This window comes from Schistocerca gregaria, chromosome 3, assembly GCF_023897955.1.
Source record: "Schistocerca gregaria isolate iqSchGreg1 chromosome 3, iqSchGreg1.2, whole genome shotgun sequence".
In the NCBI taxonomy this organism is placed as follows: domain Eukaryota; kingdom Metazoa; phylum Arthropoda; class Insecta; order Orthoptera; family Acrididae; genus Schistocerca; species Schistocerca gregaria.
The window spans coordinates 882,881,444-882,905,482 of NC_064922.1; the positions used below are offsets into that span (position 1 = coordinate 882,881,444).

General features: G+C 41.7%; 1 protein-coding gene across 1 annotated transcript in view; it reads right to left on the reverse strand.

Moving 5' to 3' along the window:
* Nucleotides 1–24,039, reverse strand: part of LOC126355044 (facilitated trehalose transporter Tret1-like) — a 134,200-nt gene that overhangs the window by 54,561 nt on the left and 55,600 nt on the right. Inside the window, exon 2 of the mRNA XM_050005197.1 lies at nucleotides 18,852–19,032. Coding sequence (XP_049861154.1) covers nucleotides 18,852–19,032 — 181 coding nt within the window. The remainder of the gene's footprint in view (nucleotides 1–18,851; nucleotides 19,033–24,039) is intronic.

Here is a 24,039-nt window from a genome sequence, read left to right on the forward strand (position 1 = left end):
ACACAACTTCAGTCATCATTAGCTATCCAACATTTACTGCTGAATAAAGGGCGCCTCTAGACTTGTCGTTTCGTTACGGTTTTCGAAGTAAGCGTTAATGGTGCCCAGCATTTTATACAGAAGGATTCTGCTACAAGTCTCCCAGATATACCCAGAGCGTGTTAAGATACGGAGGTGAGGTTGCCCCAAAACGACAGATTTCTTCTCTGTCTATTTGTCTGTTCGGTACAAATTTTGCTGTTGACTTTAAACTAACTTCCCGATGAGCTAGAGACTTGAAATGGTCAACATAGCTCAGAACTGGATGACTCGCTTTCTTGTCTGATGTGTGGCAGGGGGTACTATGTCCTACCAGTACCGGTTCCCCCTTTTCCTGTTCCACTCGCGAATACTTCGCGGGAAGAACGGTTGCTGCTAAGCCTGTGAGCTCGGATCTCTCTAATTTTTACCTTGGCGGTCTTTTCGCGATCCAAAACACATTTCACATTACTTGAGCGACCAACGTGAAAAATTCATCTCCAGGACGGAAAATTGTGAGCATCATTGCACAAAGTTAAAGACTATTGTGCAATACGCCTTACACAGATCTGTGCTGAGCGAATCTGGACGGATGAGAAAGATCCATGTGGTTCGACAGGAATGGTAGAAAGATGCTGAGAAAAGAGAACTTCACTGCAAATTTAAACGTAGCTAGAATCCCACGACAACACCTGAGCGAAGCCAAAATCACTGTAATAAGAATATATGAAGTGTTCAATGAACTAGAAAGAAAGTAAAATTCTGTCTATCGACGTGACAAATTCATAAGAAATAATGGTCTTATGTGGAATCAGTAGATGGGGCGATAGCATCTGTACAGACAATTATCGTAACGATATCGAAACGGAGGCCGCCACAGGAAAGAACGAAATACTAAACGCCTTTTTCCAAAAGTGTTTCACTGAGGAGGGTCGTACTGTGGTTCGCTGGGGGGAGCGAAGCGTTGCTAAAGACTGAAAAAAAAGGGGTTCTCGAACAGACGCACAAAACTACAGGTCTCTATCCCTAATGTCGATCTGATATAGAATTTTGGAACATGTTCTTTGCTGGTGTATTATGACACTTCTGGAGATGGAAAAATCTCCTCTGTAGGAATCAATGAAGGGTCTGAACACAATGGCCGTGTGATACCCAAATCGCTCTATTCATCTGTGACACCCAGAGAGCAGTAGACACCAGAGACCAGGTTTATGCCATTACAGTTCCTCTCTGCCACTTAGTGAACAAAATACAAGCGTACATAGTATCGGATCTACTATGTGAATGGTCTAAAGAGTTTCTCAAACAACCAGCGGGAATTCAGACAGGCAATATTTACAGCGACCGCAGATATTCTAATCTGCTGCTAATGCCTTGAAGATGGCGAGGTGTGCTCCCGCCGAAATATCTGCGGTCGCTGTAAATATTACCTGGCTGAATTCCCGTAAGTTGTTTCGAAACTGTATACGCCAGGGGAAACTCAGGTCTCATAAACAGTTTCTAGGAAACAGAACATAGCATATCATTCTCAACGGAGACATAAAAGCAAGTTTGAGGGTATCGCAAGCAAGTGTTTAGTGTCATTACTCTTGACAGTGTGTATAAATGACCTAGTAGATAATATCGAAAGTTCCATTAGGCTTTGTGTGGACGATGGTGTTGTATCAAAGAAGTCAAACGCTAGAAAATTGTAGCGAAATGCAGGAAGGCCTACAGAGGATCGAAGCTTGGTGCAGCGAGCGGCAGTTGACAATAAACATAAATAAATATAACGTATCGCGCATACATAGACTAAAAAATCCATTACTGTATGATTATACGATTGCAGAATTATCACTGGAAGCAGGTACTTACATAAAATATTTAAAAGTATGCATATAGAGCTACTTGAAGTGTAACGACCACATAAAATCGATTGCGGGTAAGGCAGATGGCAAACTGAGATTCACAGGAAGAATCTTCAGAAATGTAGTCCATCAACAAACACCGTAGCTCATAAACCACTCGCTCGACGAATACTTGAATATTGCTCATCAGTTTGGGATTCAAGTTAGATAGGATTGACGCAGGAAGTAGATAAGATCCAAAGAAGAGCAGCGTGTTTCGTTACAGGTTCATTTAGTGAGCGCTACAGCGAAACGGAGATGTTCAGCCAACTCCAGTGGAAAACTCTGGAAGAGAGGCGTCCTGCATCACGCTACAGTTTAGTGTTAAAGTTCAGGGAACGTAAGATCCTAGAAGAGTCAGCTAGTATATTGATTTCTCCTTCGTATAGGCCCTATCTCGAGAAAAGAGTGGCCGTGCAGTTTGAGACTCCATGTCACGGATTGCGCGGCCCCTCCCGCCGGAGGTTCGAGTCCTCCCACGGGCATGATGGGTGTGTGTGTGTTGTTCTTAGCATAAGCTAGCTCAAGTAGTGTGTAAGTCTAGGGACGGATTGTAAGTAGGCTGTTTAGGTTTTTATGTTGGTAACGCCACGTAGCGCTCTGTATGTAAATCACTGACTGTGCTGTGTGCAGTCTGTGGCTGGTTTGCATTGTTGGAATTTTTGCTATTGTAGTATTGGGCAGTTAGATGTGAACAGCGCGTAGTGTTGTTCACATCCATGCCGGCACGGTAGCTCAGCGTGTTCGGTCAGAGGGTGTAGTTACCCTCTGTAGTAAAAAAACTGAGTAAACGGATGAACGAAGAACCTGAACGAGTGTCATCAGACGTCCGCCACGAACATATTGGGCAGTTGGATGTGAACAGCGCGTAGTGTTGCGCCGTTGGAGGTGAGCCGCCAGCCGTGGTGGATGTGGGGAGAGAGATGGCAGAATTTTGAGAGCGGACGATCTGGACGTTTGTCCATCAGAAAGAGTAAATTTGTAATACTGTATCAAAATCTTTCATTTGCTAACTATGCCTATCAGTAGTTAGTGCCTTCAGTAGTTAGAAGCTTTTATTTGGCTGGCAGTATTGGCGCTCGCTGTATTGCAGTAGTTCGAGTAACGAAGATTTTTGTGGGGTAAGTGATTCATTAAAGGTATAGGTATTGTCAGTCAGCGCCATTCTTTTGTAGGGATTATTGAAAGTCAGATTGCGTTGCGCTAAAAATATTGTGTGTCGACTCAGTTTAGTGTTGATCAGAATAAGTAAAGAGAGAAATGTCTACGTTCAGTTCTGCTCAGCTGTTTGAAAATGAAATAACGTAAGAGGTTTATCAGCACAGTAATTCATAAATTTTTGTAAGGGGAGATTACATACGTTACCAACATTAAAACCTAAACAGCCTACTTACAGGATGACCTCAGCAGTTTGGTCCCTTAGGAATTCACACACATTTGAAAATTTTGAGAAAACCCACGAACGTAAAATTAGAGAGATTCAAGCTCACACGGAGGTTTACTAACAATCGCTCCCCCCGCGAACAATCCGCGACTGGAACATAAAAATGGGGACAGTATTACCTAAAGTACCCTCTGCCACACACAGTAAGGTGGCTTGTGAGGTATAGAACTGCACAACATAATTTTTTTCACCATGACAACTCCTTGCTCTGTTCTTCAGTTTGGTATAAAGTGGCGTGCACTAAAATATGAATAGGTAGTTACAGGGTGTTTCAAAAATGATCGGTATATTTGAAACGGCAATACAAACTAAACGAGCAGCGATAGAAATACACCGTTTGTTGCAATATGCTTGGGACAACAGTACATTTTCAGGCGGACAAACTTTCGATATTACAGTAGTTACAATTTTCAACAACAGATGGCGCTGCGGTCTGGGAAACTCTATAGTACGATATTTTCCACATATCCACCATGCGTAGCAATAATATGGCGTAGTCTCTGAATGAAATTACCCGAAACCTTTGACAACGTGTCTGGCGGAATGGCTTCACATGCAGGTGAGATGTACTGCTTCAGCTGTTCAATTGTTTCTGGATTCTGGCGGTACACCTGGTCTTTCACGTGTCCCCACAGAAAGAAGTCACAGGGGTTCATGTCTGGCGAATAGGGAGGCCAATCCACGCCGCCTCCTGTATGTTTCGGATAGCACAAAGCAATCACACGATCATCGAAATATTCATTCAGGAAATTAAAGACGTCGGCCGTGCGATGTAGCCGGGCACCATCTTGCATAAACCACGATGTGTTCGCAATGTCGTCTAAGGCAGTTTGTACCGCCACAAATTCACGAAGAATGTCCAGATAGCGTGATGCAGTAATCGTATAGGATCTGAAAAATGGGCCAATGATTCCTTTGGAAGAAATGGCGGCCCAGACCCGTACTTTTTGAGGATGCAGGGACGATGGGACTGCAACATGGGGCTTTTCGGTTCCCCATATGCGCCAGTTCTGTTTATTGACGAAGCCGTCCAGGTAAAAATAAGCTTCGTCAGTAAACCAAATGCTGCCCACATGCATATCGCCGTCATCAATCCTGTGCACTATATCGTTAGCGAATGTCTCTCGTGCAGCAATGGTAGCGGCGCTGAGGGGTTGCCGCGTTTGAATTTTGTATGGATAGAGGTGTAAACTCTGGCGCATGAGACGATACGTGGACGTTGGCGTCATTTGGACCGCAGCTGCAACACGGCGAACGGAAACCCGAGGCCGCTGTTGGATCACCTGCTGCACTAGCTGCGCGCTGCCCTCTGTGGTTGCCGTACGCGGTCGCCCTACCTTTCCAGCACGTTCATCCGTCACGTTCCCAGTCCGTTGAAATTTTTCAAACAGATCCTTTATTGTATCGCTTTTCGGTCCTTTGGTTACATTAAACCTCCGTTGAAAACTTCGTCTTGTTGCAACAACACTGTGTTCTAGGCGGTGGAATTCCAACACCAGAAAAATCCTCTGTTCTAAGGAATAAACCATGTTGTCCACAGCACACTTGCACGTTGTGAACAGCACACGCTTACAGCAGAAAGACGACGTACAGAATGGCGCACCCACAGACTGCGTTGTCTTCTATATCTTTCACATCACTTGCAGCGCCATCTGTTGTTGAAAATTGTAACTACCGTAATTTCGAAAGTTTGTCCGCCTGAAAATGTACTGTTGTTCTTTCACATCACTTGCAGCGCCATCTGTTGTTGAAAATTGTAACTACTGTAATTTCGAAAGTTTGTCCGCCTGAAAATGTACTGTTGTCCCAAGCATATTGCAACAAACGGTGTATTTCTATCGCTGCTCGTTTAGTTTTTATTGCCGTTTCAAATATACCGGTCATTTTTGAAACACCTTGTACATCGACATTAACCGGAGAGCGGTGCAGTGTTCCAGCAGTTGCAGCGCATGGCGGCCCACGGAAATGGCGCTTCAAGGCCAGATGTCAGTTTCTAGAAGCACCGTGAAGTTCTGTAAGGCACCGCCACGGGAAGGTGAGCTGGCGGCGCTCGGCGAATCTCGGCGTAGATGGGAGTTACGGGTCATGCTGCACTCGAGCTGAGAACGTGGCTGGGGGCGATCGCGGTAAATCCCACGACGGCCGTTTATGAACCTAAGAACAGTTCCACGCTACCCAGACGTTACGATGCCTACTGGAATTAATATCGTATTCAGAACGCAAGTTACGCTTCTGCAAATGGAAAGATTTACGAGGAGATCTCTTGTAAACAATATACGGGGTGATAAAGCCGCCAGTAACTCTGTCGTTTTATGCAACCCGCAGTGCTATAGCTGGCCTTCATAAACCTCGTACGAGATTTTCATTTTCTCTCGCTCAATACGCGTAAACTCTTAACTTTACAGAAAAACTGAGCAGAACCTTCTTTTAGGAAATTTAAAGTAGTTAAATTTTATACTGGCATACGTTTTCTCTGGAGACCATAAATTTCGAGTTATTCAAGAAACAAATTTCAAAGTGACCTTCAAACGCACCTCCAGTCTACACTAAACTCTCTTCTAATGTGTTGTTCGTGGCGTTCCCTTCTAGTACTGCGCAAACATTTCCGACTGCACGGATTATTCCTGACATTAGGCATTTTTTAGTCTCTATTTGTTGGGCTATTATGCCATCAGCATAGTCGACTACTTCGTTAACTTTGTTAATATAAACGTGCCGATAAGGGTAATGGACGAAAAACAACTTTTGCAAAAGTTGCGCTAATATTAATTACGTTGACAGTTCGATCCAAACTTAACGCTTACAAGCACAGTACTTTCATGTGTAAGTGCTCGACTGAGCCGGTGGCGTAATAAGGCTAGTCAATCAAGGCAAAAAAAAAAAAAAAAATCGAATGTGGGAAATAATTCGAACAGTCGCAAATACTTGTAAGGCAGTACGAAATCCTGACCGGTGGGGCCTGAGTGTGGGAGTGGGGGTACGTTTCCAGGTCACTTTTGTATTTCTTGAATAACTCGAAAACTATGGCCTCTAGCGCAAGGTATCCCAGTACATCATATTTGCTACAAAAAATGTCCAGTTCGTTTTTGCCGGAATTACTGAAGAATAGGATACAACCTGTTGGCTTTGATCAATGACGTCAGAAGATACCACAGATACGTACTGCACACACTTAACAGCAAAGACTTATGTTGAGAAACAAAAGAATGCGGGACAGAGAAAACAGACGGTAACATATATCACGTACATTCATATTTCAAACCTAATGTTAAGTATACCGCTTCTTTGAGTCCTAGTATCCTATTCTTTACTTGATCTGTATAGGTCAACTTGAAGCAAAGCAAGCGCTGTATCATGTATAAGATACAGAGGCGAGCGAGTGCACGGGACTTACCCTAGTTCACTGCTAGTAGCGTCACGTCATCGTAACGCGCCTGCATATAGTATTGCACCACATTTAACATAAAAGTAAAAATTAAGATTTGTGTGTAAAACTTTGTTAAAGTATAGTTCTATGTAATAATGTTTCAGGTAACAAATCTTAATGTTATAAAATTAGTAGTTTACGTAAAATTCACGTTTTGAAAGAAAAATAGGAGGCGCTAAATAATGACGCTAGGAAGCCAAAATTTGGTGAGAAGGTGCAGTAAGAAGTCATTAATGAGTGGTGCTGGTTTCCAAAACCATAAAACTAAAATTGACTCCAGAATCTGCGTTTTTCGGAAAAATCAGAGGCGCGAAATAATAGAGCTACAATATTGAAAATTGGTAGGATGCTTCAGTTCACCCTAATAATAATAATGGAAATACCACAATCAGTTACCTCTTCTAGTTTTTTAGTAATTTAGTAAAAACTACTTTTGTGAGTAAAATGTACATAAGCATTATAGATTAAGTACTTTAAATTTTAATGATAAAACAAATTCTTTAAGACCAATGATCAGATAGGACAATTAACAAAGCTACACCAAGTTTTAGTCTTGTAGCATAATTAACAGCTGATACAAGTCTTGATAAAGCTATGGTTCAGAGGTAACAATCTACCGTTAGTTCCATTGTAAAAATTCTAGAGAGTAAAGTTTTAATTTTAGCGGGCTGAGATTTTCTACGTGCTTCTGTACTGCTCAGATGTATGTATACAAAAATTGAGAAGTTTGTAAAGCTATTATTAAATGTGATATTTAAGATTATGTGCCTGAGATAGCGATCATTTGGAGGCTGCAGGCATCTGCATAGGAACGAAAAGAACAGATGCTCTCTTGGCGGTACGCGCCGGAGCTATATAAAAAGAGCGGCAGAGGCAGTAGTAAGCTCACTCCGCATTAGACCAACGCCTAGTCCACGCGAGCTTAACGTCCGATCGCGCCTCGCCTCGGGTGACTTCATAGCGGGCTGTGACATGCGCGTACTTAGCAATGTAAACGGACATTGAAAATCGCGAGGACTGTACACCGTCCTGGATCGTTTAGACTTCGGTAACAAACTGTTATTGTGCCGTCCGTGTGAAGTATAATTCCGCGTGGCAAGTGGTGACTAACTCCACTTTTAAGGCGAGCATTAATCTTTTTTTTTAAACATTATTGCGAACTATTAATAGAGCACCGTTAGTTAGAGTAATGAACTATTCGGGAGGAACTTGCTGTAGAAGTCGCCTCTGAACTATTAAACGATTGGCTGAATTAACAATATTTAATGTCTTTAGCATTTTCAGAAGTTTCGAGTAATTTGTGTGAGCCTTTAAGATAATAAAATCTTGTTTGGAACTTTAAATTTTATTGAAGCAGCCCTAATCCCGTGAAGAACTATGGATATTTTTCGTTTAGCTGGGCTGTACAGGAATGTGGCCGTGCAGACTGGGAACTAAGGTCAGTAAGTTTCCCTTCGCTTTCTGACTGGCCACCAAATTAGTTGCCAGGCTCGCGTGATTTAAGGTGGCAATGTTCAACTTTCATTCAACATTAAACAACGACTTCTTCGCCGTCCCACAACTTCTTCGCCGCCCCACATATGGTGCTTATCGGCCGGGAAAACTGAATTAAAAGCAAATAAAAGTGCTCGATGTGTGAAAGCGATTGGTATAAATTAACGAACTCGGTAGGCAATAACAGGACACTGAATTGAACTAGTGTGGGAACAGTGTTACCAGTAAAGGCGGGTGTAGTGTATAAACAATAAGTGTCTACCGCTGTACGTTGGTTAGTGACGATGGTGAGGAAGGCGACGATGCTGGATCGCGGCTGCCGACGGCGCTGAGACTAAAGGAAGACGGTGCGTCATCGCGGAGCTGCGCTGATCTGCGAGACAGCTGCCGGCTGCGCCGAGCGGTCAACGGTGCCTTGCTGCCCCCCCCCCCCCCCCCCCTGGAGCTATTGCAGTAGGCGATTCCTGTGGCGGTACTCGACGCTACAGCTGCTGCTGCTGCCTTCAATACGTCGCGACGCGTCGCATCACGATTGCTGGTACACCGCGACGACATCATTCGTCGAAATCAAGCATTTAAGTTAAGTCAAAGACTTTTAAAATATTTATTAACTGCTGCTAACAAACTAAAAGATATGGAAAGTAGTGTACATTTCAGAAGGGAACCGGTCTCTGACCAAGAATCCTCACGATCAGGAATTGAGTTTAATGAGGATGGTTCCATTAATCCCTCAAATATTGAACTAGAACGTAATTTGTCACCAGTAAATTATGACTTTAATTTAAATGAGAGTGCAGGGATGCAATCAATAAGTGAAATAGAAGTCAAAAGGGAGCCAGTAGAGTTGCTAACTTTGTCAGATAGTGAAACTGAGCTCAATATATCTCCAGCTCAGTCAAGTCAAGAGATACAAAGTATCAAGGTAGAAGCTCCGGATTGGATGCAAATACTGTTTGCCAAACTCGAATCAAACCAAAATAAAATTGAGGCTAAAATTGAAAATAGTAATAAAGAGTTGGAGAATAAAATTGAGGTTAGTAATAAAGGGTTGGAAAATAAAATTGAGGATAGTAATAAAGAACTAAAAGAAGAACTGCAATCAAAATGGAATAGTTTGAATTATAAGATAGATGCTATTCATCATGACATTCAAGTAAAAGTAGGGCAACAGTTAACTAAAATGCATAGTACTTTCAAATGTGAAATAGATCAAATTCAAAAAAATTATCAAGAGGCAGATGAACTTTTGGAAGTGAGGTTGTCCGAAAGATTGAGCAACGAGTCCAAACTTTGCTCTGACAAAGTTAAAGAGGTACAAATTAAAGTAGATACTTGTCAGAAAAACATTGAGAAAGTAAAAGAAACCTGTACCGAAATTCGTGGTGCAGTGGAACAAAGATGTTCTGCCAGGATAGAAGCAGTAGAGTCACAAGTAGAGGAATTAAATACTAACATTGCTAACCTAGAAAATAGAGTAACCTCTGTTAATTCTAGTCATTCTACTGTACAGCATGTGACTTCAGTTGACGCCGCTTTTATAGGGTGTCGACAGTTTTTGCGCTTTGATCCTGATAAGTACATTCACCCTCTTGAATTTTGGAATGACTTTGAGGATGTTCTCCCCAACACTTGGTCAGAAAGAGAAAAAATTTCATTTATAAGAAGTCATTTGTCAGGTGATGCTTTGCGATGGTCAGCGGATGTAATGATCAAATGTAAAACTTTATCTGAATTTAAGTCTGCATTTCTCAACGAATACTGGTCACATAACAAACAAAATGATGTGTTAAGGGAATTCTGGAGTGGTAAGAAGTTTTTTCCCAGGGCGTGAATCAGTAAAGGATTTCGCTAGGAAGTGGGTTTCAAGACTGTCACATTTGACAGAAAAGATGAAGCCAGATATGATCATTATGGGTTTAGAAGGTAAGCTGCCGTGGTACTGGCAGAAGAGGATCATTTCCGCCCCTAGAGATAATATAGACAAATTTATTGAATATCTGGAAAGAGTGGAAAGAGTAGCTGCTGCTGAGGAGCAGGTGCAACAGAATAACAAATCTTCTAACAATCACGTACAAAATAATGGAAACGTGAACGTTAGAAATATGGAAGTTAGGCACACCAAAACAAACTATCGAAACCAAAGCCGTGGCAGAGGAAGAGGGGGTAGATACTCACCACGCTTTCGTAACAACTACTATGACGAAAGTGGAGAAGTAAATACTATGCCATTAAGACAAGAAGGGAGTCATGATGCTACTATATCTAGTGGTGTCACAGATGAACACAACAGGCCGCGTGTGGGAAACTAAATCCCGTCTATGAGGAAACTGGCGCTCACCAGGCGGTAACAGTAACACAGCCAGTAACGGAAACACAGACAATCAGCCAACATACACAGACAGACAACATGGATGACGAAATAAATACAGATAATACCAGTGATGTGTTAAGCCACTCTCACAAAATAGTGGATAGTATTTTGGATACACTAGAAAAATGGGTCAAGGAAGAACAGGAACTCAAGGTAGATAATGGGGAAGAAATAGATAATGGGTTTGAGTCTGATGGGAATAATGATGAAGTAAAAGCTTACATCTTCGATGAAAATGGCAATCTAAAAGCTGAAGTAGAAGTAGCAGAAGTAGAATCAGTACTGCAAAACTTTAGAGAGGAGGAAATGATGAATGAAGGGGGTAGAAATAGTAACGAGGTGAAAGAATCTAGTAGCTGTGTAAACGTGCCACAAATGGTTGAAGGTGACGACATTCTTATGAACAGCAATATTGCGCAGGGACGCAGTTGCTCAGAGGTAGAGGATAGTTTGGCTGATGTGCAGCAAACAAAAGTAGAAAAAGTCGTCAGATGCTTCGATTTAAAGTTAGTGGACAGATTAGAGAAAGCAGCTAAGATTATAGAGCATGATGAGCCCCAGGATGTAAATGTAAATGTAATTGCAACTGATCAGAATTACTTTAGCTGGAAGAACATAGAACGAGATTTATTAGACGAGGTGTGTGAGCAACCTGTTCAATGTAAAATAACTCACCCTGTTATCAAAGTAAACATATCAGGAGTCACTGTGCGTTGTCTGCTTGACAGTGGCAGAGAAGCAAGTGCTTTATCACAAACATTTTTTGACACCATACCCAATAAAGAGAAGTTAACAGTTATGAAAGTAAGTGGCTTAAAGATTATAGGTGCTACTGGAAAAGTCTCTAGACCAGTTCAACACGAAGCTTTGATACCCATTGGTATAAATGACGTAGTAATAGATCATCCTTGTTTGATTGTGCTAGGCTTAAGTGTGGATATGTTGATTGGTACTGATTTCTTATCAAAGTACCAGGGAAAGATCAATTTTGATCAGAACAACTTAATTTTAACTTTACCTGACTCTAAAGTGATAAGAGAGTCTTTTATAGGAAGTCATATAGGCGGTAGTAATGAAACTTGGGAACTGCCTATTAGAGTAATAAAGAATAAAGGATACTTGCAGGAAAATTTGGTTTTCAGTGAGAATGAGGAAAGTGCTAAGGATGAGAAGAAAGCACAGGCCAGGGCAAATATACGCAAAAGAGCTTTAGATAGGAAAAAGAGGCATGATGCAAGGGCTTCCCCCACTAGTTTTAAAATTGGTGAGCTAGTGCTGGTCAAAACAAAAGAAAAATCAAAGAAAATTTCTGCAGAAACTAAAGAGTTTATGCATGTATATCATGGACCATTTAGAATAGTAAGTAAACCTCATGCAAATGCCTATCGTTTGGAATATCCAAAGAGTAAGAGAGAACTAGGTCTAAGAAATATTGTGGATCTAAAGGAATTTAAAATTAACAGTAATTAATTACTGTAGGGAGTCTGCCACTCTTTGGCGGATACACGGTTTGGCGTACCGTGCAGTCCCAGCTGGGTGAAACTTTATTTCCTTTTCAAGTTTCATTCCCTTCTTCTGGTCTATCATAACAGGTAAGAATCACATATGTCTTGATGTTGTATATATGCTATTAGGTTTTAAGTATTCTTAGTAAGGATCTACCTAGTGAATGGCAAAACAAAAGTCTGAGTACCAATAAGAGGCAAACATGGCTAAAATAAATAAATTAAAATATTTCATGTAATTGTAAAGGGTTAGAAACTACAACTAAGAGAGACACTTTGCAGTATACGAAGTACGGTATGAATATGAATAATCCATGAGATTATGCAGAAGGTAGTATGTTGCTAGAAATAAGGTTGTCTGAAGGAAAACAGCGTAAGAAGGTAATGCTCATAGAGGCAAGCAATGGCGTTTTAGAATTAAATAAATGGAGATGTGTGGAAGTGGTGTGAGGATCGCACCAAATATATAGAAACAGGACGTCAATAGGCTGACAAAAGGAAAAGGAAGAAAGAAGTGGAGAAATGAAGTATTTTGAATCTGGAAGAAAAGGGAGAAAATGAATAAGGTGAAGAAGTGAAGTAAGTAAATTGAAGTAAATGATGTAGGATTAAAGAATAATTCCCTCACGTCTCGTGAAATGGTGAAAAACGCTAAGTCTTGCTTGAGGCAAATAAATAGTTAAACAGACAACAGAAACACACAAATATTGGAAAATGCAGAAATTTGGAATCGGTATACTGAAAATAACTAATTTCTTTAGTAATTCATACAATAAAGCAAAGTGCTGGTCAGCAAATGACTTCTTTGATGAACTAATCCATACGATAATTAAGCCAGAGTACATTAAAACTAAAAGGTTACTCAATTTTCTAAGTTGAAGCAAGATCTTAATATATTAATTTGCTAAAAGAATTTTCACTATTTAGGAACCTAAAAGATTATTTATGAAAGAAGAAAGTAGGAGCTATTGTATCAGATACGACTTAGTGCTAAATGTCTTTCTGACAACTTCACAATTAGTAAAATAGTGCCAGAATATAAACTATAAAATGTACTTTGTCCTACCTTAGATATAAGTTGAAAACAGAAACTTAGACTGTATTGTCTGTTTCTCAGGGACATGCAGGCTGCATGAATGACTGACAACAAGCGGTAGGGAGATTGGAAGTAGAGACGCAAACCACAGTGAATACAATTTCCTCCCACAATTTTGTCAATCAGTGAAATTAAATGAGTGTTACAATAGGACACCCACCACAGTGCCGAGTATTATAGTAAAAGAAAAATGTGAGTGCGTTGCTGTGATAAAAGTCGTGTGTATTTTCTTTTTCAGGAAGAGACTGATTTTAAAGAAAAAAAAATAACTATTTTGTAACCATTGAAAAATTTATATTTCCATGTAAATGTATGTAAATAATTTGTGAATATCTTCTGTACTAGGTTTTCTATGTGTATATGAATATGGTTATTTTGTGTATGTAGTAATAAGGAATTTCCTAAGAAGAAGCAACTTAAGTTGAAAGAGGTATACTAAAGTAATCCATCGCTTGTTTGTTCTTCTAGAAATTTAATTTTGTTCAAAAATAGATTTTCACGAAAATTAAAAAGGGGGTGATGAAGCAAAGCAAGCGCTGTATCATGTATAAGATACAGAGGCGAGCGAGTGCACGGGACTTACCCTAGTTCACTGCTAGTAGCGTCACGTCATCGTAACGCGCCTGCATATAGTATTGCACCACATTTAACATAAAAGTAAAAATTAAGATTTGTGTGTAAAACTTTGTTAAAGTATAGTTCTATGTAATAATGTTTCAGGTAACAAATCTTAATGTTATAAAATTAGTAGTGTACGTAAAATTCACGTTTTGAAAGAAAAATAGGAGGCGCTAAATAATGACGCTAGGAAGCCAAAATTTGGTGAGAAGGTGCAGTAAGAAGTCATTAATGAGTGGTGCTGGTTTCCAAAACCATAAAACTAAAATTGACTCCAGAATCCGCGTTTTTCGGAAAAATCAGAGGCGCGAAATAATAGAGCTACAATATTGAAAATTGGTAGGATGCTTCAGTTCACCCTAATAATAATAATGGAAATACCACAATCAGTTACCTCTTCTAGTTTTTTAGTAATTTAGTAAAAACTACTTTTGTGAGTAAAATGTACATAAGCATTATAGATTAAGTACTTTAAATTTTAATGATAAAACAAATTCTTTAAGACCAATGATCAGATAGGACAATTAACAAAGCTACACCAAGTTTTAGTCTTGTAGCATAATTAACAGCTGATACAAGTCTTGATAAAGCTATGGTTCAGAGGTAACAATCTACCGTTAGTTCCATTGTAAAAATTCTAGAGAGTAAAGTTTTAATTTTAGCGGGCTGAGATTTTCTACGTGCTTCTGTACTGCTCAGATGTATGTATACAAAAATTGAGAAGTTTGTAAAGCTATTATTAAATGTGATATTTAAGATTATGTGCCTGAGATAGCGATCATTTTGGCTGCAGGCGTCTGCATAGGAACGAAAAGAACAGATGCTCTCTTGGCGGTACGCGCCGGAGCTATATAAAAAGAGCGGCAGAGGCAGTAGTAAGCTCACTCCGCATTAGACCAACGCCTAGTCCACGCGAGCTTAACGTCCGATCGCGCCTCGCCTCGGGTGACTTCATAGCGGGCTGTGACATGCGCGTACTTAGCAATGTAAACGGACATTGAAAATCGCGAGGACTGTACACCGTCCTGGATTGTTTAGACTTCGGTAACAAACTGTTATTGTGCCGTCCGTGTGAAGTATAATTCCGCGTGGCAAGTGGTGACTAACTCCACTTTTAAGGCGAGCATTAATCTTTTTTTTTTTTTAAACATTATTGCGAACTATTAATAGAGCACCGTTAGTTAGAGTAATGAACTATTCGGGAGGAACTTGCTGTAGAAGTCGCCTCTGAACTATTAAACGATTGGCTGAATTAACAATATTTAATGTCTTTAGCATTTTCAGAAGTTTCGAGTAATTTGTGTGAGCCTTTAAGATAATAAAATCTTGTTTGGAACTTTAAATTTTATTGAAGCAGCCCTAATCCCGTGAAGAACTATGGATATTTTTCGTTTAGCTGGGCTGTACAGGAATGTGGCCGTGCAGACTGGGAACTAAGGTCAGTAAGTTTCCCTTCGCTTTCTGACTGGCCACCAAATTAGTTGCCAGGCTCGCGTGATTTAAGGTGGCAATGTTCAACTTTCATTCAACATTAAACAACGACTTCTTCGCCGTCCCACATATGTTGCATCGGCAATAGTCTGTTACGTGAAATGAACATTCAAACAACTCATTCGACGACTTCTTCGCCGCCCCACAAACTGAAGCATGGGATACTAGTGCAAAAAAAGAAAAAAACGGAAGTAACGGTAGCATGGTGTACCTCGGTTGACATATATGAGTTGTATCACGAACTTCAGCTGATCTGTATAGGTTAACTGCAGTACGGGATAGAAATTCAATGTATGTTGACTTTTCGCCTTCGCTAGCTCTAGTAACCTATTCTTCAGTTGACCTATGTTGGTCAACCGAAGTACGGAATACGAATTTCTTCAGTTGATTGTATCCACTAAAAATTATCACAATAGTTCTAGCGACGGCGAAATTCCCACAACTGTAAAATTATGACCTATATAGATCGACTGAAGAGCAGGATACTAATGCTAGCGAAGACGAAATAACCGGCGTATGTAACATTGCAATCTTGTAACTCAGTTGAACTACGTGAAGGTGAAAAAAAAGCGACACACACAAAACTTGTATCCCACACTTCAGTTGACATATATAGGTGGGATACAATTTTTCTTTCGCCTTCGATGCTAATAATATCGACTGAAAATTATCATAGTAGTACTAGAGACGGCAGATTTGCAGAGTATTCATGTAGATGATGATGTAGATGTTGATGTATTTAACTTTAACTTATAATCTGTATAGTTATTTACAATTTTGAAAAATGTAAGTAAATTAAGCTAGTTTTTAATTACAGCCAGATTTCAATCATATTTCTATCTCAGACTGAGATAAGCATATTGTTGGTCTTTAAAACTGGAACACGACGTAGCGTTACTTATTGTGCATATACAGCATAATGTTGTTGTTGTGGTCTTCAGTCCTGAGACTGGTTTAATGCAGCTCTCCACTCTACTCTATCCTGTGCAAGCTCTATCCTACTGCAGCCTACATCCTTCTGAATCTGCTTAGTGTATTCATCTCCCTCTACGATTTTTACCCTCCACGCTGCCCCCCCAATACTAAATTTGTGATCCCGTGATGCCTCAGAACGTGTCCTACCAATCGATCCCTTCTTATAGTCAAGTTGTGTCACACACTCCTCTTCTCCCCAATCCTACTCAGTACCTCCTCATTAGTTATGTGATCTACCCCTCTAATCTCCAGCATTCTTCTGTAAAACCACATCTCAACAGCTTCTATTCTCTTCTTGTACAAACTAGTTATCGTCCATGTTTCACTTCCATACATGGCTACGCTCCATACAAATACTTTCAGAAACGACTTCCTGACACTTAAATCTATACTCGATGTTAACAAATTTCTCATCTTCAGAAACGCTTTCCTTGCCATTGCCAGTCTACATTTTATATCCTCTCTATTTCGACCGTCATCAGTTATTTTGGGCCCCAAATAGCAAAACTCCTTTACTACTTTAAGTGTCTCATTTCATAATCTAATTCCCTCAGCATCACCCGACTTAATTCCACTACATTCCATTATCCTCGTTTTTTATTCAATACTTCATCATTAGTTATGTGATCTACCCATATAATCTTCAGCATTCTTCTGTAGCACCACATTTCGAAAGCTTCTATTCTCTTCTTGTCCAAACTATTTGTCGTCCATGTTTCACTTCCATACATGGCTACATATAAATACTTTCAGAAATGACTTCCTGTCACTTAAATCTATACTCGATGTTAACAAATTTCTCTTCTTCATAAATGCTTTCCTTTCCATTGCCAGTCTGCATTTAATATCTTCTCTACTTCGACCATCATCAATTATTTTGCTCCCCAAATAGCAAAACTTCTTTACTACTTTAAGTGTCTCATTTCCTAATCTAATTCCCTCAGTATCACCCGACTTAATTCCACTACATTCCATAATCCTCCTTTTGCTTTTGTTGATGTTCATCTTATTTCCTCCTTTCAAGACACTGTCCATTCCATTCAACTGCTCTTCGAAATCCTTTGCTGTCTCTGATAGACTTACAATGTCATCAGCGAACCTCAAAGTTTTTATTTCTCCTCCATGGATTTTAATACCTACTCCGAATTTTTATTTTGTTTCCTTTACTGCTTGCTCAGTATACAGATTGAATAACATCGTGGAGAGGCTACAACCCTGTCTCACTCCCTTCCCAACCACTGCTTCGGTTTCGTGCCTCTCGACTCTTCTAACTCCCATCTGGTGCTTTATAAATTGTAAATAGCCTTTCGCTCCCTGTATTTTACCCCTGCCACCTTCAGAATTTGAAAGAGAGTATTCCAGTCAACATTGCCAAAAGCTTTCTCTAAGTCTACAAATGCTAGAAACGTAGGTTTGCCTTTCCTTAATCTAGCTTCTAAGATAAGTCGTAGGGTGAGTATTAACTCACGTGTTCCATTATTTCTACGGAATCCAAACCGGTCTTCCCCGAGGTCGGCTTCGACTAGTTTTTCCATTCGTCTGTAAAGAATTCGCGTTAGTATTTTGCAGCTGTGACTTATTAAACTGATGGTTTGGTTATTATCACATCTGTCAGCACCTGCTTTCTTTGGGATTGGAATTATTATATTCTTCTTGAAGTCTGAGGGTATTTCGCCTATCTCATACATCTTGCTCCCCAGCTGGTAGAGTTTTGTCAGGGCTGACTCTCCCAAGGCCGTCAGTAGTTCTAATGGAATGTTATCTACTCCAGGGGCCTTGTTTGGACTCAGGTCTTTCAGTGTTCTGTCGCAAATTAAAGAACTCAGTAATGCGTTGGTCCACATCTGTCGCTTATGCAGTTAGTTGTTCGGCTTGGCACTGATTCATAAAATTATTGGATGTTCTTCTGAGGGATATCATACCAAATTCTGTCCAATTGGCGCGTTATACCGGCAAAATCCCGAGCTGCTTGGAACGCCCTGCCCAAAATACTCCAAACGTTCTCAACTGGGGAGATATCTGGCGACATTGCTGGCCAAGGCAGGGTTTAGCAAGCGCGAAGACAAGCATTAGAAACTCTTACAGTGGGCAGAGTGGCATTATCGTGCTGAAATGTAAGACGAGAATGGCTCGCCGTGAGGGGCAACAGAGTGGGGCGTAGAATGTCGTCGGCATACTGTTACGCCCGAAGGGTGCCACGGAGGATGACGAAAAGCATCCTGCTATGAAAATAAATGGTACCCGAGACCGTCACTGCTGGTTGTCGGGCCATATGGTGGGCGACAGTCCCACCACTGCCCAGTCGTTTCCAGACATGTCTTCAGACTTGGATCTCATTGAGTGGAGTAGAGCTGTCTTCAGTGATGAGTTTCGTCTCGAATTGAGTCCCAATGACCAGCAAAGACAGTGCCAGAGCGTAGAATTCATCAAATGTTATGTGGTGATTGCCACTCATCGTCGTCTTGATGGCTGGGCCAGTTGGGCCCGGCTGTGGGAGTGGAGGAGAGACCGCGGGGCGGGACTCACCTGGCGCCCAGCGTGGCGCAGAGGGCCCCGCCTATGACGGGCCCCAGCGCGGCGAGCAGCGGCAGCAGCGACGCCACCCACGAGGCGGCCTCCAGCGACAGCCAGCCCGCCCCCAGCAGCTGCGGCAGCGCCGGCGACGACCACCCCAGCGACGTGCCGCAGCACAGGTACGCCAGGTTCGCTGCAACACCAGCGCGCATCCCTCAGGTCTTCGTCCCGTCCTCCGCTACAGCACACCTCTCTGCCTCTCTCAATGGCTGTGTTGTACAGCACCCAAGCACCAATCGACTGTGTCCGTTCTCCCAAAAATTACCCTGGGTGCCTAGATTCGGAAGGCAGACGCACGGGTGGTGGGTGACTGTTTATGACGTATGTAGGTGTATGCTACTCCGTCAAGTGTAGTATGAGGGCCACTCTCAGTCTTTTTATGAAAGCATCATAGGGCTGTTTACTGAAATTTTGGTATATATGTGGTGTCTGTTCTTTTGGACATGCCCAAAAGAACAGACACCACGTATATAGGGTGTTTCACTAAATGTGTTTGCCTCTGTATGTTACGAAGTAATTGGCGACGGAAATGCTTCTTGCGGTAGGTCATTATAAGAAACGTTACACTGTATACGGACCTATGAACATAGTTTATTGTGTTATTATCCAAAGAGTTACAGCAAAAAGATACAATTTTTTAAATGGAACAATAGTTGTTTCTATCATGCACTGGAATCAGTAACACCAGCTGTGTATACATCAATTTAAATTACATTCCTATCACTTTCAGTTTGGGAGCTACAACCCTACAGAGTTTCAGGGGCAGATACCACACACGCTGCGCATAACGCAATGGGCCTTCTAGAAGTGGTGCGGCCGAGTGTAACGTCGCCGGTGTCACGGAGCGAGAAGCTTCCTCGATGCGCTGTCAGACTGCCGACTGTCGCCGCACACCGCCGTATACTCGACAGTTCGAGCCACATAAACAAATGGGGCTCAATATACCAGAGTTACTGACATCGGATGAAGGCGGCAAACACGAACAACGAGTACGTTGACATGTTGCTGATGCTCGGTGAGTGCCGACACGATGCCACTGAAGCAGCGGTGGCGTACGCCGTGAGATATCCTAGGCAAACAGCTCCGGCAGCCATTACGTTCTTAAGTGCCGAACAACGACTTTGGGAAACGGGCAGCTTGGTAATGCGGCGCAGTAACAGACGAATAACTGCAAGAAGTGAGGAGACGAAAGTGTTTCTTTTAGCTGCAGCACACCACGATCCTCATGTCAGCTTACGAGCCGTTGCTGCAGTCACTGGTGTCAGTCTCACATCTGTGTGGCATATAGTACACGGCCACAGGTTTCACCCGTACCGCCTCTGACTGCCCCAGAAGCTGCATGGGAACGATTTCCGTGCGAGAGCTACATTCTGTGAATGGGCCATGCGTAATTTCACGCTGGAGTCTTTACAAGGTGTTATGTTCTCTGATGAGTCCCCGTTCACAAATTATGGAGCAGTGAATCGCCATAACGTGCACTACTGGGTCGCAGACAATCCTGTGGGTACGACCAGTCGACCGTCAACGTATGTGGTCTATTAATGTATGGTGTGGAATCCTTGGGGATGAAATCATCGGTCCACACTATTTCCCAGGTACACTGACAGGTGAGTTATACCGCGCGTTTATAGTTGACAATTTGGGTGGTGTCCTTGAACATGTGTGTCTACACAAGAGAGTCCATATGTGGATGGAGCACGATGGTCACCCAGCCCATTCTGCGCGTGCTGTTGTGGAAGAACCAAACAACAGGTTTGCAAAATGGTTCAAATGGCTCTGAGCACTATGGGACTTAACATCTGTGGTCATCAGTCCCCTAGAACTTAGAGCTACTTAAACCTAACTAACCTAAGGACATCACACACGTCCATGCCCGAGGCAGGATTCGAACCGGCGACCGTAGCAGTGGCGCGGTTCCGGACTGAGCGCCTAGAACCGCTAGACCACCGCGGCCGGCAAACAGGTTTGCAGGAAGGTGATTGGTGCGCCATGGTCCTCATTCATGGCCCGCAAGGTCGCCCGGTTTAACAAGATTAAATTTATTTTTGTGGGAGTATCTAAAGGATGGTGTTTATGTCATTGAGCACACATCCCCAGATGATCTAAAACGGCGCATCGAGGACGCATGTTGCTCCGTGACAACGGCGATGTTACATCTCGTCCGCAGATCCGTTAGAAGGAGCATTACATTGTGCATTCAGGAACATGGACACACATTTGAACATCTCATTTAAATCAACTTCGCACCGCCAGAACATCCATCATCCACCACACAGCCATGTATTATGTACAGCGTGTGGTATCTGCCCCTGAAATTTTGAAGGGTTGTAGCTCGCAAACTAAAAGTGATAGGAATGTAATTTAAATTGATGTAAACACAGCTGGTGTTACTGATTCCAGTGCATGATAGAAACAACTACTGTTCCATTTTTTTAAAAAAAATATATTTTTGCTGTAAATCTTTGTATAATACCACAATAAACTATGTTCATAGCTCCGCAGACAGTGTAACGTTTCCTATGGTGACCTAACATAATAAATATTTCCGTCGCCTATTACTTTACAGAGGCAAACACATTTAGTGAAACACCCTGTATATAATTAAAGCAAGGACGGCCAGTCATCTATTCAGTGCGGATGCACACCAGGTTCGAAACCTTACGGGAATCGGCAGAACGCCGAAAGTAATGAGGATGATTGGCAAGGGGCAAAACATTAATAGCGCATCGAATCTGGGTCTGGTGGGAGGCGTGCTAGGGTAGTCCGCGCACGTGCATTGGACACTATGTTTTGTTGACTTAGTGGTCAGAGCTCGAATCCCAGTCTGCCACAAATTTTCAATTTTAATCGAGGCCCACTCGCAGCCAATGTCTGTAATTTCTCCGTGTGTGAATTTCTCTGATGTAGAGGTGCAAACTTTGTGATATTTCGTGAGATATTATGGATATTTGCTATATGAGGGAGTAGATAGCTGGCTGCCATAATTTTGATGTAATACCTTCATTGGGGACGCACCTGCCAGCTTTCGATTAACCACAATTCAGTACAATAAAAAATGATTGAAAGTATGAGATGACGCCTCAGCAGTACCTTACAAACTCTGGTAAGCTGCTGCGCTCTTACTATAGGGACTGGTAGAATAATAGTGCGCAACCTTTGTGTGTAGTTATTCCAAGTAAAGTATTATTCAGTTTCAAGGCAAAAATATATTACAGGGAATCATACGAGGGCAAATCGCTGCCACTGATAAGCAGTTTGGGGTAAGGCAGTTGTGCATTGTTGTCAACCATATTGTTTGACATTTTAGATTTAATCTTCCAATGTTGCAGTACTGCGTTATTTTATCCAAGTGGTGTTGCAGTATTCGGAGGATCAAAAGAACGTTTCAAGGGCTCTTTTGTGTCCAGTGTCGTCAGAATATACCACTCGTTCACTGTCGACCTGTTTAGGTGTGTCATTTCTGTTAACAGTACATGGAATAGTCTCAAACATCGAACCTTTTGGTACTCTTGCATAAAGCGGTCGTATCTGGCACACAAACCCTAATCGGCCTACGAAATACGCCTTTGCACTTTTGTTTGTTTTCGCGGTATCTTTAAACATTGTCTGCCACCAGCATTTAATGTTTCCTTGATGATTTTAGGGGATAGGACTAGTAAAGGGAAACTTCACCCTCATATAGGGGTATGGAGGGCTAGGAGCTGTGTGCACGGGGGTTAGCTCTGTCTAGTTTAAGTGATTACTAATGTGAGAAATGAGGCTTACAGTTATTACTTCATCTCAATCGTGTGGTTCCTGTTCCGGGATTGCTGATAAGTAATGGCCACAATGGACCATGGACTGCTTCGGCACTTATCACAGCATAAACTGTTTGGACACATCACAACGAAATGAAACGTAGCGTGTAATTCATTAACAACTATTACAGTACTAAATTAATGTTTCATAGTATAGGTTGACAGAGCACTAGAATTCTTACGTCTAGAGGATTAGGAAGTCTAGGTAGAAGGTAGAAGCTCTGTTAGTTCAAGTTTTCTTTACCTCTAAGCTCATTATGTCGTAACTAGTGGTAGTCTCCAGGCAGACAATGGATATTCTTTGGGTTTACCAAACTTTGAGAATACTCAATCTGTAGCCTGTGTTGTTGGATGTTGTCTGACATTTTGTAGTGTAATGTTTAAATATTCTAAGGAAAGGTCATTTTAGATTACACAAATATTTAACCATTCGTAGTGGCAGCAGGCCAGTTTTAAATAGGTTTTTTCCCTCAATGAAGAATAAAACATTCCTAACCTTGTTAAGGTTAGGATGCCATCATTGGAAGGGGGAGGTAAAGGACACTCGTAACTCCACAATTCTTTCCTCCTTTCTACACACTTATTTCAAAATTGGCTAAAATGTGAACACATAATATACGCATTGCAGCTGACCTGAACAGCAAGAGAGGAATGTTGAAATCAACATGTGATAATGTTATGTGGCAGCTTATTCTCAAACTTTATGCATTACGTTTCATAATGCTATGTACACATCCCAAAGTCAATATAGCCGATCCTTTAACGTTGCATCATAACAACAGTCAATATTCAGTACTACCAGTGACTGCCCGGCTTATTACTTCTTGTCTTCTCTTCCTTTTACTACGGTGAGGGACCTGTTACTTTCTGCAGCCTTGAAAGCTTTCTAGCTAGCTCAGACGACATGGGTTACTTAAAAGACTCAGGTGACTCTATAAACGTGTTTAGAGCTGAGAGCTGTCCTTCAGCGCAGATAGACAGCACATAAATCGATTTGGTCCATCTCCGCACACCGGGAGGCCCAAGGACTGGGCTGTCTCCTGTAAAACTCCATTGATTGACACCTAAAGAAAGCCTTTAAGAAAAATAACCTGCGTAGTCAGGTACAAACATAAAACTGGGAGAAGCATCCACTGTTACACTGCAGTCTCGGCACGAAAGAATGTTTTTTTGAAGTCCTTGCAACGGTCTGTCTGGTTGCCTTGCAATAATTATTCCTCTAGAATGAGCACTTTCCCACATGTGCCTACTTGTACCTCATTCGAGAGGCCAGGGTCAGAAACCTATTGCCGGCCAGAGAGGCCGAACGGCTCTAGGCGCTGGAACCGCGCGACCGCTACGGT